General features: G+C 40.6%; 1 protein-coding gene across 3 annotated transcripts in view; it reads left to right on the top strand.

The window, feature by feature from the left end:
* The window catches only part of FHIP1A (FHF complex subunit HOOK interacting protein 1A), a 290,881-nt gene that overhangs the window by 243,440 nt on the left and 32,470 nt on the right, over positions 1–14,971 (top strand). For all 3 annotated transcript variants that reach the window (XM_002716896.6, XM_008267334.5, XM_017347298.4), the window contains one exon: positions 8,281–8,448. In XM_002716896.6, the coding sequence (XP_002716942.2) occupies positions 8,281–8,448 (168 nt within the window). The remainder of the gene's footprint in view (positions 1–8,280; positions 8,449–14,971) is intronic.

The following is a 14,971-nucleotide window of genomic DNA, read 5'->3' as shown; positions in this document are numbered from 1 at the left end:
TGTACCTGGGGTAGTAGCATATGATGCCTTAAGTAGCTGGGTCCCTGCCACCCACCTGGGATACTTAGATTGTGTTCCTGGCTCCTGCCTTTGGCTTAGCCCGGCTGGTACAGGCCTTTGGAGAATGAACTAGTAGATGGTAGATCTCTGTCTCCCTGCCTTTCAAAAATACATACATGCATACATATTTTAAAATGACAGCAGGTAGAATCTTTCTTTATAACAAGGAAGGCTTTCTTCTCAACTGCAAAGACCGTGAGCTACATCTGAGCTGTGTCGGCAAAGGAAGCCGTGTCACCTCTCGCGGGGTTAGAAGGGTGTCGGGGATGTTTGTGTTTCTGCCCAGCATCAGACCTCCTTGCCTTTCTAAGCCTGTTTTTCAGCCATCTGGTGATTCTGTGAGCTCACCCCAGGGTCCTCTCAGTAAATATCTTTTCTGCTTAGGTTATCTGGAGTCAGTTTTTGGAAGATTGTGTAGACTCAAATAACTTAGACAAAATATTTGGAGTAGTCCTTAATTGTACAGTAAGTGCTCAATAACTGATCAATGATGTTGTCGTTTTTAGTTTTCTTTCAAATTGCCACTAAGAAGTTTGAAATAAAAAGGAAGAGTCTGTCCGAAATGAATAATTAGTAAATAAGAACGGGTGCATTAAGTGACCTTCGGAATTCACTCAGGTTTTTGCTTCTGGGCTAAAATACTCCTTCAGTTTCCTTGTTAATTCTGGCCTCAGAGCCATACTGCAAAATCCCTTTCTTATGTGATATTTGAGGTGTTTGAATAGCTGAATGTTATTGGATGTGGTTCAAATATAATGGATCACATATTGAATTACACTTTGACAAATTATGTTATAATGAAGTTGTAGGGTACAGATTATGCATTCACAGTAAAGGGAAGAAATCTTTAGAAATAGCCATTTGCTGTATCCTCCAAGGAGAGAGAGGTTTGCCATAGGCAAGAGGAGAAGAATGTAGATGTTATGAGGGCACTGGCCTTTCGGTTTGCCAACCCTAGTTGCAGCATGGACTCTTTGGACATATGGCATTTTTGTTGGCAATAATAGCTTTATTTCTGGACTCTCAAACATTGGATAACTGGCCCTGTGGGGTTACAATGAGGTTAAACTGGCGAACATTAGCAAATACAGAAGAAACCAGTGTTTTAGAGCCTTCCAGTGTCTTCTCTGTAACTGCCACCTGCCCTGGGACACGCTGTCCTAGCTCATTCCTTCTGACCACCCCAGCGTCTCCTGATTCTACAAAATGCTTGGGAGGGAACTGGAGAGGTGGGGCGGAAATAGAAGAGATACTCATTTTCCATAAAGGCTATTGTGCTTTCCCCTCACCCCCCAAAATACATACACACAGGCCCATTTTGTTCTTTTACCACCAACACCCCCAAACACTTTCTGGCCCTCTTTTCCTCTGCTTTGGTCTATTTTAAACTCGTGCCCCAAATCGGAAAGTTAATAGCCATCCTTTACTGAGTGAGTCCCTTCCATGTTTTTGAGATTTATGTACATTATCTTTGGTCTTCTCAGTATTTTCAAAGATAGTGAATAATCCCCATTATATAGAGGAGGAAACAGGCTCAGAGAGATGAAACAAACAGAACCAAGGTCACATGGATAATGCATGTTAGGATTTGGGCTTGTGTCTGTTTCTGAAGCCTCTGCTTATTCTGAAAACCACTTTCCACTGTCTCCCATTGTTGGCTTCTGTTTACAATAACAAAGCATTTGGAACTGTGCTTGTCCATCTTTCTGTCCCTAGCACCCACCACAGGGACTTAACATGTGCTTATCAAAGTGTTTGTCGCCATTCCTGATATATTCCCACTTCCAGGAAATGCAGGAAAAGTCGGGAGCCCCAGCAGGTACAGTATCTTCAACAGTTGACAATATTCATAACAAGGTTATCTACACACTGAGAACAAAATGGGAAATACACACAAACACAAGTCAGACAAAGCCCAAATAATAATTAGGAGTAGACTCGAGGGAGAGTCAGTAAGAACAGTTGGAATGCATTGAGAACATGCTTCAGCGATGCAGTACTTGGTGAGGAAGCCTCATGGCCTTGGAAGAACCAGCATTGCCTGTGTGTGTCTAGTCCCTCCTGGCAAAGCCTAACCCTGCTTCCCCTTGGGTAAAAGGAGAGGTGTTTGTCATTCAGGGTCTGTAAGGTTCCAGAAAAACCATTTATTCCTTGTTTCTTTTTTCTTCTTGAACATAATATTTATTACATTTTTTTTTAATGTATTACAGACACTTTGAAGAAACACGGTGGGAGGTGGAAAGGGAAGGGCAGAGACTTTTTTTCCTAAAAAAGGCTTTTATTTTTTAATGTATTTCCTCAAAATGTTGCCGAAGTCTTCATGGCAGCTGTCATTTTCATCTCCTCCTGTCTCAAATATTTTAGGAACAAATAGCCAACCAAACTACTGACTTTGAAAGTCACCTCCATTCACCTCCGCAGCCTGCCTCCAGCGGTAGTATCAGTGTAGTGTGTATAGAGGTCGAGGAGCAGAAGGGAGGCATGAGGGGGGCCGGAGGGAGGGAGCCTGAATCATCAGCTGCAGACTATTTTCAGATCTTGAATAATTGAACGTTTTCTGTCCTGAATTTTTGGCTGAAACAGTAGAGCCACTCGCTGGGAACCAAAGTGTCTGCATCTTCCCTTCTGTACTTGAACGTTCTTCTAGGTGCTTTGCGCCCTTGGCGGGGAGAACGTGACCGTGAAGAGCCCATCTAGCTGCTATCCTCGGCTGCCCACAGGTGGACATGCCTCCTGCCTGTTTGCTTGCCTGTCTCTGTCAGCAGCAGGCAGGTTTGTAACCTGTGTTCCCTGCGGAGACCCGGTGCCTTCTGTTTCCTGTGACCCAGCATTTCTAATTCCTTTCCCCTCTGCTGCCCTCAGTGGGTCACGTTCTCCCAGTCTCACTATTTCCTTGGTCTGGTTGGAACTGCCAGGGCCTAGGACTTGCTGATGGCCTGCATGGACCAGCTGTTAGTTTTCCCCACTGGCATTGAAGGAAAAGTCAAGGAAGGGTGGCTTTTCTAGCTTGAAGGCAGGGTCTCAGACTTCTGACCACATGGCCTGCCACCTTCCTACCTTCCTGAATGATGGAAGGTAGGATCCATTTGTTTGCTCCAATGTGACTAGATCACAAAAAAAACAGTTAGCAGGTGGGAAATTTATTTTTCAGGACACACATAAACCTGCCATTACAGGGAGGATTCTGGTGCTAATTTAGATGCAAATGGAATCGCCCAACTAGAGCTGATTACAGAAAGGTCAGAAAGTCTATATGCTCAATTTCCCTCCTACACATTAAGTTAATGTGCTACTGTGATTGTGGGCATGATGGTTGGGCTTGGTTCTGATCTTAATTTTTTTATAGAGGAGTTTTGACTTTATAGAAGTGGTCTGTACACAGGATGTCACGTTGTCACTTCTCTTTTTTTAAAATAAAGAAATCCCACCCACTTCTGAGAAGCTTGAAATACTAGTAAAAAATAAAAATACACGTTTGGAGTGCATAGGCGTAGATAAAAAGGAGTAGACTGACCATAAATTCAGTTGCTACCTTGTTCAGAAAACCAGTGTCGATTGTGTGTCCATTTCTTCCAGGCCAGGCTGTGGTGGGCTATGGTCTGGAGGATGGGGGTATGGTGACGAGAACTGGCTGGAAAGGGTTGGCACACATGATTGTGAAAGGTGTTGTGGTTGTTTTTCAGATGTATTTGTAGCTCACAATCAGGAGTATATTTTATACATTTGCATATATATATTTACTGAATATTTAGGCAAAGCACATTTAGAAGAGTACTTTGAAAAGTTAGTGGAATAATAGATTTGAAAGATAAGTTTATTTAGGTGCAAGCTTTGACATCCATGCATTTTCTGTGAATGTATGGAAAATCTAATTTAATATATACTATACAAATATTATATATTTCAGTGAAATATGTATACAAAAGTTTCACAACAGTTCTTTATTTATTTGAAAGAGAGTTACAGAAAAAGGTAGAGACAGAGAGAGAGAGAGGTCTTCATCTGCTGGTTCACTCCCCAGATAGCTGCAATGGCCAGAGCTGAGCCGGTCCAAAGCCAGGAGCTTCCTCCAGGTCTCCCACATTGGTGCAGGGGCCTAAGGACGTGGGTCATCTTCTACTGGTTTCCCAGGCCATAGCAGAGAGCTGGACCGGAAGAGGAGCAGCTGGGACTTGAACCGATGTCCATATGGGATGCTGGCGCTTCAGGTCAGGGCTTTAACCTGCTGTGCCACAGCGTCGGCCAAGCAGTTCTTCACCTTAATACATACAGTTTGTGCTAACATTTTCCCTTTGAATCAGCTGTAAACCATTAATGAGCCCATAAATTGCATTCACTCACCCACAAATTACAGTTTGAAGAATGCTAGTTTAAGAGACTTGTGAAGGTGCTTGGCATGAAAGACCAAGGCCAAGGGCTAAAGGAGAATGGGGAAGGTGAATGAAGAAGGATTTCTTTCAAAGGATGGACTAAAGAGGACTTAGTGGTAAAATGCAGTATCTAAGTCAGGACTTCATTCTAGAACTTTGGCAAAAAATGAAATCACATAAGAGGGTCTGAACAGGTACGTTCTTTAAGGTTACAGTTGTCTTTTTCTTGTCAAAGATAATTATTTGTTCATGGAAACTGAATTTTCTTTAGGTTATTCTAATCACTGTGGCTAGCTTTTAGTAGGCAATAACATTCTTAAGCTTTATTAGTATGCTTTAACTTTATTACTGTGTATGATATGAGAGTACCTTAGAACCTTATCCATGCTTCTGTGTAAATTTGTAGCTGCTGGCAATTCTCTATACATCACAATATGTAAATACTGATAATCTTCTATAAAGCAAAAAGTCTTGCATTAGCCACTGATTGTCCGTCGTAACTGAACACGAAGAGGATGCTGCTTTTCTATTTTGCTAATACTTCTTTGGGGGAAGATTCCATTTCACATTCTGCACAGCAGAGCATCTTCCCCTGGTGGTTTGTCTTTAGCCTTCAAGTGATCACACTTAGGCTCTGGTCTCATCCTCGTTAAGGAGGTTGCCTATTTGGGGGGATTAGAAGAAGTTTCTGAAAGTAAAATAATGGGGCAGAAAATGATTTTCTGGGATAAAAAGGCTTCTGCAGGCTCTGAGGATATGGTAGAAGGAAGAGGTGGAAAGAGAAGGAAACCAGATTTTCTTAGTTTGCCTATTAGTTTAAGGTGAGTGTGACCTCAACATTTTTTAATAAAGAGTTTGCAACTTGATGCTTAATGGAATTGAGTTTTTAATATTTATAGCTCATTATATAAATGCTCCCTCTCCAATTGCTTTCTTAAATCCTCTTAGCTTATTAACAGCAGCTTTGATTTCTAAAAAGAAATAAAATCTTTTCATTTATCCACCCAAAGAGTGGTAAACAATGGATGGGATGCTTAATGCCCTCCTTTCATGTTGGCCCCGAAAGACTGAGACTTACATCCTAGGGCATTTATTGCTGTGCTTTTGAGCTTATTAAGGTCATGTGTAACTCAAAGGAGAAAGCTGATGCTGCATTCTTGGTACAAAGGAAGCTCCTGGAATTCTGTGTGATGTATCAATTCAGCGGTACTCACTGGGTGAGTTGAAAATGTGGTGTTACAGAAACTACTTGTATGGTTCATGTGGATTGATTACACTATAGTACTTTGTCTCTAGTTATCCAGGCTGTTAGGGAATTACATTTTGCCTAAATAAATTTTTTTTATTTTTTATTTTTATTTTTTGACAGGCAGAGTGGACAGTGAGACAGAGAGAAAGGTCTTCCTTTGCCGTTGGTTCACCCTCCAATGGCTGCCGTGGCCGGTGCGCTGCGGCCAGCGCACCGCGCTGATCGGAAGGCAGGAGCCAGGTACTTCTCCTGGTCTCCCATGGGGTGCAGGGCCCAAGCACTTGGGCCATCCTCCACTGCCTTCCTGGGCCACAGCAGAGAGCTGGCCTGGAAGAGGGACAACTGGGACAGAATCCGGCTCCCCGACCGGGACTAGAACCTGGTGTGCCGGCGCCGCTAAATGGAGGATTAGCCTATTGAGCCACAGCGCTGGCCATTGCCTAAATAATTTTGAATTAAGTTTCTGCTAAAGGATCCTGAAGTCTTAGTAGTGGAGTGGATGTGAACTGATGGGACTATGTACATGTTTGTAGTCGTGGTGAGTCATTTTCCCCCTTAACTATACTTCATGTCATCAGTTATTTTAGGATGTTTATAAAAAACCCAAAATTCTCTACCCTCTGGGGCCTTCAGGACAACATGTAAAGGATAAGGAAGAACTAAACATTAAGCTGAACTCTGGGCAAGTACAAATTGCTAGGTCCTTGGGGACTGTCATTTATTCAGGAATGGCACCTTCTATGAGCCAGGCTCTGTCCCCTGTGCCAGGATAACTAAGAAAAATGACAGGGTTTGTGTGCCAGGACAGTGGGAGGAGGGCCATGTGCATGGGACTAGAGAACACCGGGAGACACAAGAATGGAAGCAGTGTGTTTCAGAAGCAAGGGCAGCCTGTGAGAAGCACACTTCTCAATGCAGTTTGTCAAGTGGCTGAAGCTTTCCTGTTTCCATTGCTATATTTGGGCTACTGAGAGCCCTTTAAAGTTCATTAGAGGACACAGTGGAGTATTGAACGTTTTGAGAGCTCTCAGGCAGCACAGAGTTTGGGTGGGATTGGGGAAGGAGGGTATTTGCACTCTGATGCTGCCTGCACTCTAGCCACTCAGGGCACTGCCCTGTGAGTCCTCAGTAGGTTCTGAGAAAGTGGATTCAAATGGAGCACATAAGCATGCCTTGCTTAGGATCAAGAAAACGGGCAAAAGCAGGCAAAAACTGATCTGATGTAGTAGTATCTTTTCCACCTGGACTCATCTATCCAGAGCACAGCTGAGCATCAGGAACTTTTAAAAAGTAATTTTAAGCAGCCAAAATAGATATTGCCAAGCCTTTATGCACAGATGCATCTGCACAAGGCCTCTCCACACTTATCTAGCAGATCTGGACATCTGGTTTCTAAACTGATCTGTGGATTTTGAAAGGAGAAAATTAAAAGGGGAAGAGAATGTCGTCTAAAAGGAATGGCACAGTAATGGTATAATAAAGTGATGGTTAACACTTTTAAAAGGAGAAAGAAGATGGAGCACTGGAAAAAAGAGAAGGCATCACTCACAGGCATTGCAGCTGTTTCATTTAGAGTCAAGTGCATTAGATGCATGGCAGGGAGATTTCTAAGATTTCTGAAGTATTTGAATAGTTCAAATCTGAAGGTTTGAACTGTTTCTTAGGTAATGTTCATGCATTCAAGTGTGAGTGGTTCTGTATGCCCAAGGAGGGCAGTTGATGATCCCAGTGATGACCTCTAGTCGTCAAGTGGTGTGCCTTTTGCTTTAGGAGTAGCTCTTAGAATATTATGAATCAGAATGTTTAAGGTTAAAAATTTGATGCTTAAAGCATCGAGTCTTCAGTTGTTTGAAAAACTTAACTTTCTTCATAGTCTTGTTCACTAAAAGATTGACATTTTACTGCATAGGAAAGTCATACCAGGTGGAAAATAGTAATTTTTATTATAAAAAGTCACGGTTAACTTTATAGGCAGTAAGCTTATATAGCAGTTTATAAATAACACTTTATGTATGCTATTCAGTTATACAAAATTGACATACAACTCTCCAGAAACACATCTGAACATCTGTGACACTTTCTGTACTTCTCCTTTGCAATTTACTGTGTTAACATTTTGTTTGTTATAGCCCATCTTCCTGTATGTAAAACACATTCTTATGTTTTTGGCTCCGTGTACATGGCAGATCCCAATAAATGTTTATTGAATGACTAATGATTAAACAAGTAGTGCCAAGCTTTCTAATTAATCCTTTACTAACAATATAAATACTTTTCATTATCTTTGTTTCCCATTTTTGATTGCACTCTAAAATTTTTATGATATTTGAACTGTATTTGATGATTAGAGTTGTCAGAACACTTGAATTGCTTCTTCATGCCTTTGCTTTACCCTTACTGAATTAAAGGGCAGAAGCAGCATGAGGTATTGTGGAATGTGAATAGGTTATGGGCTTCCGATGAAGCACTAAAGTGGGTTTTCATGGCAGACATGGCTTTACCTTGATGGGGTCATTGTGGAGAGGCCAGGGGCCAATGGGGGGCATATACCAGAGTGTTGAGGGGATGTTCCACCTGTGTTTACTGTGTCGTTGGTCCCAGGTGACTGTGGAGGAGGTCATGACCACAACTGCGTATCTGGACCTTTTCCTGCGTAGCATCTCTGAGCCAGCTCTACTTGAGATCTTCCTCCGCTTTATCCTATTGCACCAGCATGAGAATGTCCACATTCTAGACACTCTCACAAGCCGAATCAACACCCCATTTCGGGTAAGGAGAGCACCAGAAGAAGGGAATTCACAATTCAGATTTCAGGGGAGTTTTCGGAATGAAATTATGAGTGTGTTATATCCCTCTCCCCTCCCCCCACCTTTTTCTTCTTCTTCTTCTTCTTCTTTTTTTTTTTTTTTTTTTTGCAGCTATTTAAAAACTCTTTTTGTTAGGGTGGAGATGAACTCAGTCCTGAGTTTTGCCATCAGGAGTTCTTCTGTCGGGTAGGGTTGGTCTCACTGCCTTTCAGAGGCTATTTCTCTCATTTCTGTCTGTAATGACATTTTCTGCTACAGAACAGGTAGAATGTACTTATTAGGGGGTAAGAAAACAGGGAATACATATGGACTTAAGTGTAGATAGAACCAAGGAAATAGAATAGATCAAGTCTGGGGTTAGAGATCATTATTTCTGTCCATGAGTGTCTTGAAATGGAAGTATGAATTCAGATGGTCATTCCTTAGTTTGGAGCTCTGATCAACCTTCAAAGCCATTAGTGCCACCCTTAACAACCTCTCCCCAAAGGCTGTCTCTATTTAATTGCAATTATTGTTTTAAAAGCTAAAGAATATCATTGAGTTTGTAACACATGTAGATGTAATATGTTCAATAATAATAGCACAAAGTGGGGAAGAAAGAATAGATCTATAGAGTAATATTGCTATATTTCACCAAAGCTAATGTATAAATTTGAAATAGATTCTGATGTTATCTGATTGGAAGATTCTGATAATATCCATTGGAAGCCCTAGAGCAGCCACTAAGAAAATAACTGCAAAAAATATAGTGGAAAAACTCATTAAGGGAATTAAAATGTTATACTGAGGAGAAAGTTCATTTAGCAGTCCACCTACAGCAAGAAAATGCGTACTTTCCTTGAGAGTACATGGGGCATTCTCAACACAGACCATACACCAGGCCTCAGTGACTTTAAAAGGATTGAAATCATGTACATGTGCTGTGATCACAATGGATTGAAATTCAGAATTATTGACAGAACTAATTTTGGGAAATTCATAAACATTTATGAATTAATATACTTCAAAATAACTGAGGAGCCAAAGCAAGGGAAATGAGATGAATGAAAATGTAGATCAAACATTTAAAGAATAATTAAAAGGGGGCCTGCGCTGTGCCACAGCAGGTTAAAGCCCTGGCCTGAAGCATTGGCATCCCATATGAGTGCTGGTTCTAGTCCTGGCTGCTCCTCTTCCGATCCAGCTCTTTGCTATGGCCTGGAAAGCAGTAGAAGATGGCCCAAGTCCTTGAGCCCCTGCACCCACATGGGATACTCAGTAGAAGCTCTGGCTCCTGGCTTCAGATGGGCTCAGCTCTGGCCATTGTGACCATCTGGGGAGTGAACCAGCAGATAGAAGACCTCTCTCTGTGTCTCTAACTCTCTCTGTAACTGTCTTTCAAATAAATAAATGAATAAATCTTTTTAAAAAAGAATAATTAAAAAGTAATATCAGCAAGATAGTGGAATAGGAAGCACTAGGTCCTTATTCTCTTATATAGATACTCAGTTAACAAAAGTTTAGGGACCAAATTGCCTTTGTGAGAACCCTAGAAATTGATTAATAGGCTGCAGTGCAAAGTCAAGAAGAGACATAGGAAAGTTGGTGGAGTACTCATATTACCTGCCCTATCTGCTCCCTCTTTTCAGCACTGTGTGGCAAGATCTGGAGAAAACTCCTAACCACTGACTTTTCCCTTGGAAGGAAAAGAGAAGAGTGAACTTGTCCAATGTGTTGTCTTTTGGTTGGGAAAAAGAACAAAATAACTGTAAGACATACAAACTGCAACAAAATGGCAACGGGAAATCCTTCCATATCTGTACTTACTTTAAATATAAATGGATTAAACACCCAAATTGAAAGACATAGGTTGACTAACTGGATAAACAAAACAAGATCCAAGAATATCCTGTCTATAAGACATTAACTTTTGATCCAAGGATACCCATGGGCTGAAAGGGATCAATGGATGGGAAAAAAATATTCCATGTAAATGGTAATTAAAAGAGAGCAGTAGTGGTCACACCTGTGCTTTATTTTAAAGATCAATTTATTATAATTACTTTGAGAAGCAGAAACACAAACACAATGACACACACACACTCACACACACAACCCACTCATCTGTTGATTCACTCCCAAAATGCCTATGATGACCAGGGTTGAGCCAAGACCAAAGCTGAGAGCCAGGAACCTAATTTCTTGAGCCATCATTGCTGCCTTCCAGGGTCTGCATTAGGAGGAATCTGGAGTCAGAAGCCAGAGGTGAGCATAGAACCTAGGTACTCTGATATGAGACAGAGGCATCTCAGCCAACAAGTTAACTGCTTGCCTGCCCCATACCTGTGTTTTAAAAATAGACTCTAAGATAAAGAGACACAGAAGAGCATAAGATACAAAGAAGGGTCAGTTCACCACTGGAAGATGCAACAATTATAGATCTCTTTCTCTCTCTCTCTCTCTCTCTCTCTATATATATATATATATGCAATTAACATCAGTGCTGCCTAATATATGAAGCAAGCATTGGCAGAATTGAAGAGAAAAATAGAGAGCTGCACAATAATACTAGGAGACTTTATTACCCTACTTTTAATAATGTGAAAAACAACCAGACAGAAGATTATAAAGAAACAAGATGTGAACAAGACTACTAACCAGTTAGAGCTAACAGGCAAATACTGAACACTCCACTGAGCAACAGCAGAATACTCATGGAACATTCTCTTGGATAGATAGAGTTTAGGCCATCAAACAAGGCTTAACAAGTTTATAAAGATTGATATCATACAAAGTATTCTTTTCTGACAGCAGTGGAATGAAACTAGAAATCAACAGAAGAAAAACTAGAAAACCCACAATATGTGGAAATTAAACAATACACTCTAAGCTTTGGGCTAAAGAAGTCATAAGGGAACTTGGACATATCTTGAGAAAATGAAAGCACAACATACCCAGATTTATGGGATGCAGAGAAAACAGTGCTAAAAGGGGTTTTTATAGCTGTAAACACATATTAAAAAAAAAGATGTTAAATCAATAGTATAACTTTACAAATTAAATTCAAAGTTGGCAGAAAGAAGCAAATAATATAGATGAGAGCAAAAAAATGAAATAGATAATAACAATAAGATAAAAATATATAAAAATTGAGAATAGAAGGAAACAACTTCAGCATAATAAAGGCCATATATGAAAAACCCATAGCTAATGTCATAGATAGGGATAAAAGATTGAAAACTTTTTCTCTGAGAAAGAAGTTGAAGCCAACTAGATATTTGTTGATGAATGGATAAAGAAAATATGATGTACAACTTTGAAAAAGGAAGGTGGTAACAGCATGGATAGAACTGGAGATAATTATGTTAAGTGAAATAAGCTAAGCACAGAAAGACAAGTATTACATGATCTCATTTATATGTGAGTCTAAGAAAAAATGATCTCATAGAATTTAAAAGAATAACAGATGGAACCCGTGCTATATGTAATGGGCTAAAGTCCTGGCCTTCAGCGTCAGCATCCCAGATGGGCCGTGGTTCAAGTCCTGGCTGTTCCACTTTCCATCCAGCTCCCTGCTAATGGGCCTGGGAAAGTGCTTGAGCTTCTACACCCACATGGGAGACCCAAAAGAAACTTCTGGCTCCTGATTTCAGATCGGCCCAGCTCTGGCCATTGCAGCCATTTGGGGAGTGAACCAGTAGGTGGAAGACATCTCTCTCTCTCTCTCTCTCTACCTCTCTACCTCTCTACCTCTCTCTCTCTTTCAAATAAATAAGATAAATCATTGGGAAAAAAAAATAATAACAAGTGTTACCAGAAGCTGGGGAGGGAAAGAGAAGATGGGAAAATGGGAAAAGATGGATTAATGATTACTAAGTTTTAGTTAGAGAGCAGTTCTGAGGTTTTGTCACAAAGTAGTGATACTGTAGATTATGTACTGGATATTTCTCTCTAAAAATATAGGATTTTGGATGTTTTCACTATATTGAAATGTGTGTGTGTGTGTGTGTGTGTGTGTGTTTGACAGGCAGAGTGGACAGTGAGAGAGAGAGAGAGAAAGGTCTTCCTTTTGCCGTTGGTTCACCCTCCAATGGCCGCCGCGGCCGGCGCACCGCGCTGATCCGAAGGCCGGAGCCAGGTGCTTCTCCTGGTCTCCCATGGGGTGCAGGGCCCTAGCACTTGGGCCATCCTCCACTGCACTCCCTGGCCACAGCAGAGAGCTGGCCTGGAAGAGGGGTAACCGGGACAGAATCTGGCGCCCCGACCGGGACTAGATCCCAGTGTGCTGGCGCCGCTAGGTGGAAGATTAGCCTATTGAGCTGCGGCACCGGCCCACCATATAGAAATGTTAACTGTTTGAGGAGATACATGTATTTACCTTGATTGGACATTATACAATGTATATATGTTTCAAACCATCACATAGTACCCTGTAGATATGTATACTATGTATGTGTATATTAAAGTTTTTTCAAAATTTAAGAAGGGGATATTGTCACATTCTACAATCTGGCTGAACATTGAGGATATTGTGCAAAATGAAGTAACCCAGGCACAAAAAGACAAGTTGTATGATTTTGTTCATGTGGAGTACCGAAAGTAGTTATACTGATAGAAACAGAAAGTAGAGTGGTGGTTAGCAGGCCTAGGTTATAGGAAAATTGCAAAGTTGTTGTTTACTGGTTAGTGAGTCGTCATTTATCAGCTTTGCAACATGTACACATTTTAGAGATCTGTTGTATAACAATGTGAATATTATGCTTTCAAAAATGATTGATATTATGTTTTTACTATATTTTTAAAAATATAAATTTCTTACAAAATTTTTAAAAACATAGAAGAGGAAGGAGTGTTTATTATATGAAGTCAGTTTTATCCTGGTTTCAAATCAGACAAAGTTATCCCAAGAAAAGAAATCCTAAGAAAAAAGAAACTATAGACTAATATCAATTTTTTTTTCTTTTTTCTTTTTTTGGATAGGCAGAGTGGACAGTGAGAGAGAGAGACAGAGAGAAAGGTCTTCCTTTGCCGTTGGTTCACCCTCCTGTGGCCGCTGCAGCCAGCGCGCTGCGACCGGCGCACCGCGCTGATCCAATGGTAGGAGCCAGGTGCTTCTCCTGGTCTCCCATGGGGTGCAGGGCCCAAGCACTTGGGCCATCCTCCACTGCCTTCCTGGGCCACAGCAGAGAGCTGGCCTGGAAGAGGGGCAGCCGGGACAGAATCTGGCGCCCCGACCGGGACTAGAACCCAGTGTGCCGGCGCCGCAAGGCGAAGGATTAGCCTATTGAGCCACGGTGCTGGCCAGACTAATATCAATTATTAATACAGACACAGGATTTCTAAGTAAAACACTGGCAAATAGAATCCAGAATAAATGAAAATGATTATGCACCATGTTCAAGTAGAATTTATCAAAGCAGAATTGCAAAACTGGCTTAAAATCTGAAAATCAATTCATGTAATATGTCAACAAGATAAAAGAAGTCATATGATCATTTCAGTAGACACAGAAAAAGCATTTGACAACATTCAACATGATCAACATACCTAATAAACCAGGACTAGAAGGAGACTTCCTCAGTCTTACAGAACATCTATGAAAAACTCAGAGCTGACATCAAGCTTCATGATGAGTAAAGCAGGCTAAGATAAAGATGTCCACTCTTTAACAACTGTGTTCAGTGTGGTACTTAGATGTTGTAGCCAGGGCAGTTAAAGAATAAAATACAATTAAAAACACTCATTTTAGAAGTAAAACATTTTGTAGTTGAGGATGAGATGATCTTACATGCAGAAAAACAGGGAATGTGCTAATAAAACATCAGAATCAATAATGGGTTTGGTAATATTGTAGGATACAGGATTAATGTAGAAAGATTTATTGTTATTTCTATACAATATAAGGGAACAATATAAACAATCCCATTTATAATAGCATCAAAAAATAAAGAGTTAATTTCACAAAAGATGTATAAAACATATTGTGAAAACTGTAAGACAATGCTGAAAGAAATTAAAAGAGACCTTAGTAAGTGGGAAATATCCCATGTTCATAAACTAGGAAACTTAATATTGTTACTATAGGAATAAGTACTTCCCAAAATTATTTCTAGAGTTCATGATTTCTCTATTAAACCCCTTGCTTGCTTCTGTTTAAATTGATAAGCTGAAAATTCATGTAGAAGTACAAAAGACTAATAATAGCCAAAACAAATTTGAAAAAATAAAAAAAGGTTTGGAGAACTAACACTTGCTGATTTCAGAACTTAACCACAAAATTACAGTAATCAAAACTGTGGTACTTCTATAAGGATGGGCATACAGATCAACGAGAGTCCAAAAAGAATGCTATGTATCCATGGTCAGTGAGTTTTTTTGTTTGTTTCATTTTTTGAAAGGCAGAGAGAGAGAGAGGGATCCTCCATCTGCTGGTTCACTCCCCAGATAGCCACAATGACCAGGGGCTGGGCCAAGACAAAGCCAGGAGCTAGGAGCTTCTTCTGGGT

This window comes from Oryctolagus cuniculus, chromosome 8 (assembly GCF_051225735.1).
Source record: "Oryctolagus cuniculus isolate XC-2025 breed Fujian yellow rabbit chromosome 8, ASM5122573v1, whole genome shotgun sequence".
NCBI lineage: Eukaryota > Metazoa > Chordata > Mammalia > Lagomorpha > Leporidae > Oryctolagus > Oryctolagus cuniculus.
Note: the sequence above shows the minus strand (reverse complement) of the source record. Positions and strands in the feature narration are given on the sequence as shown.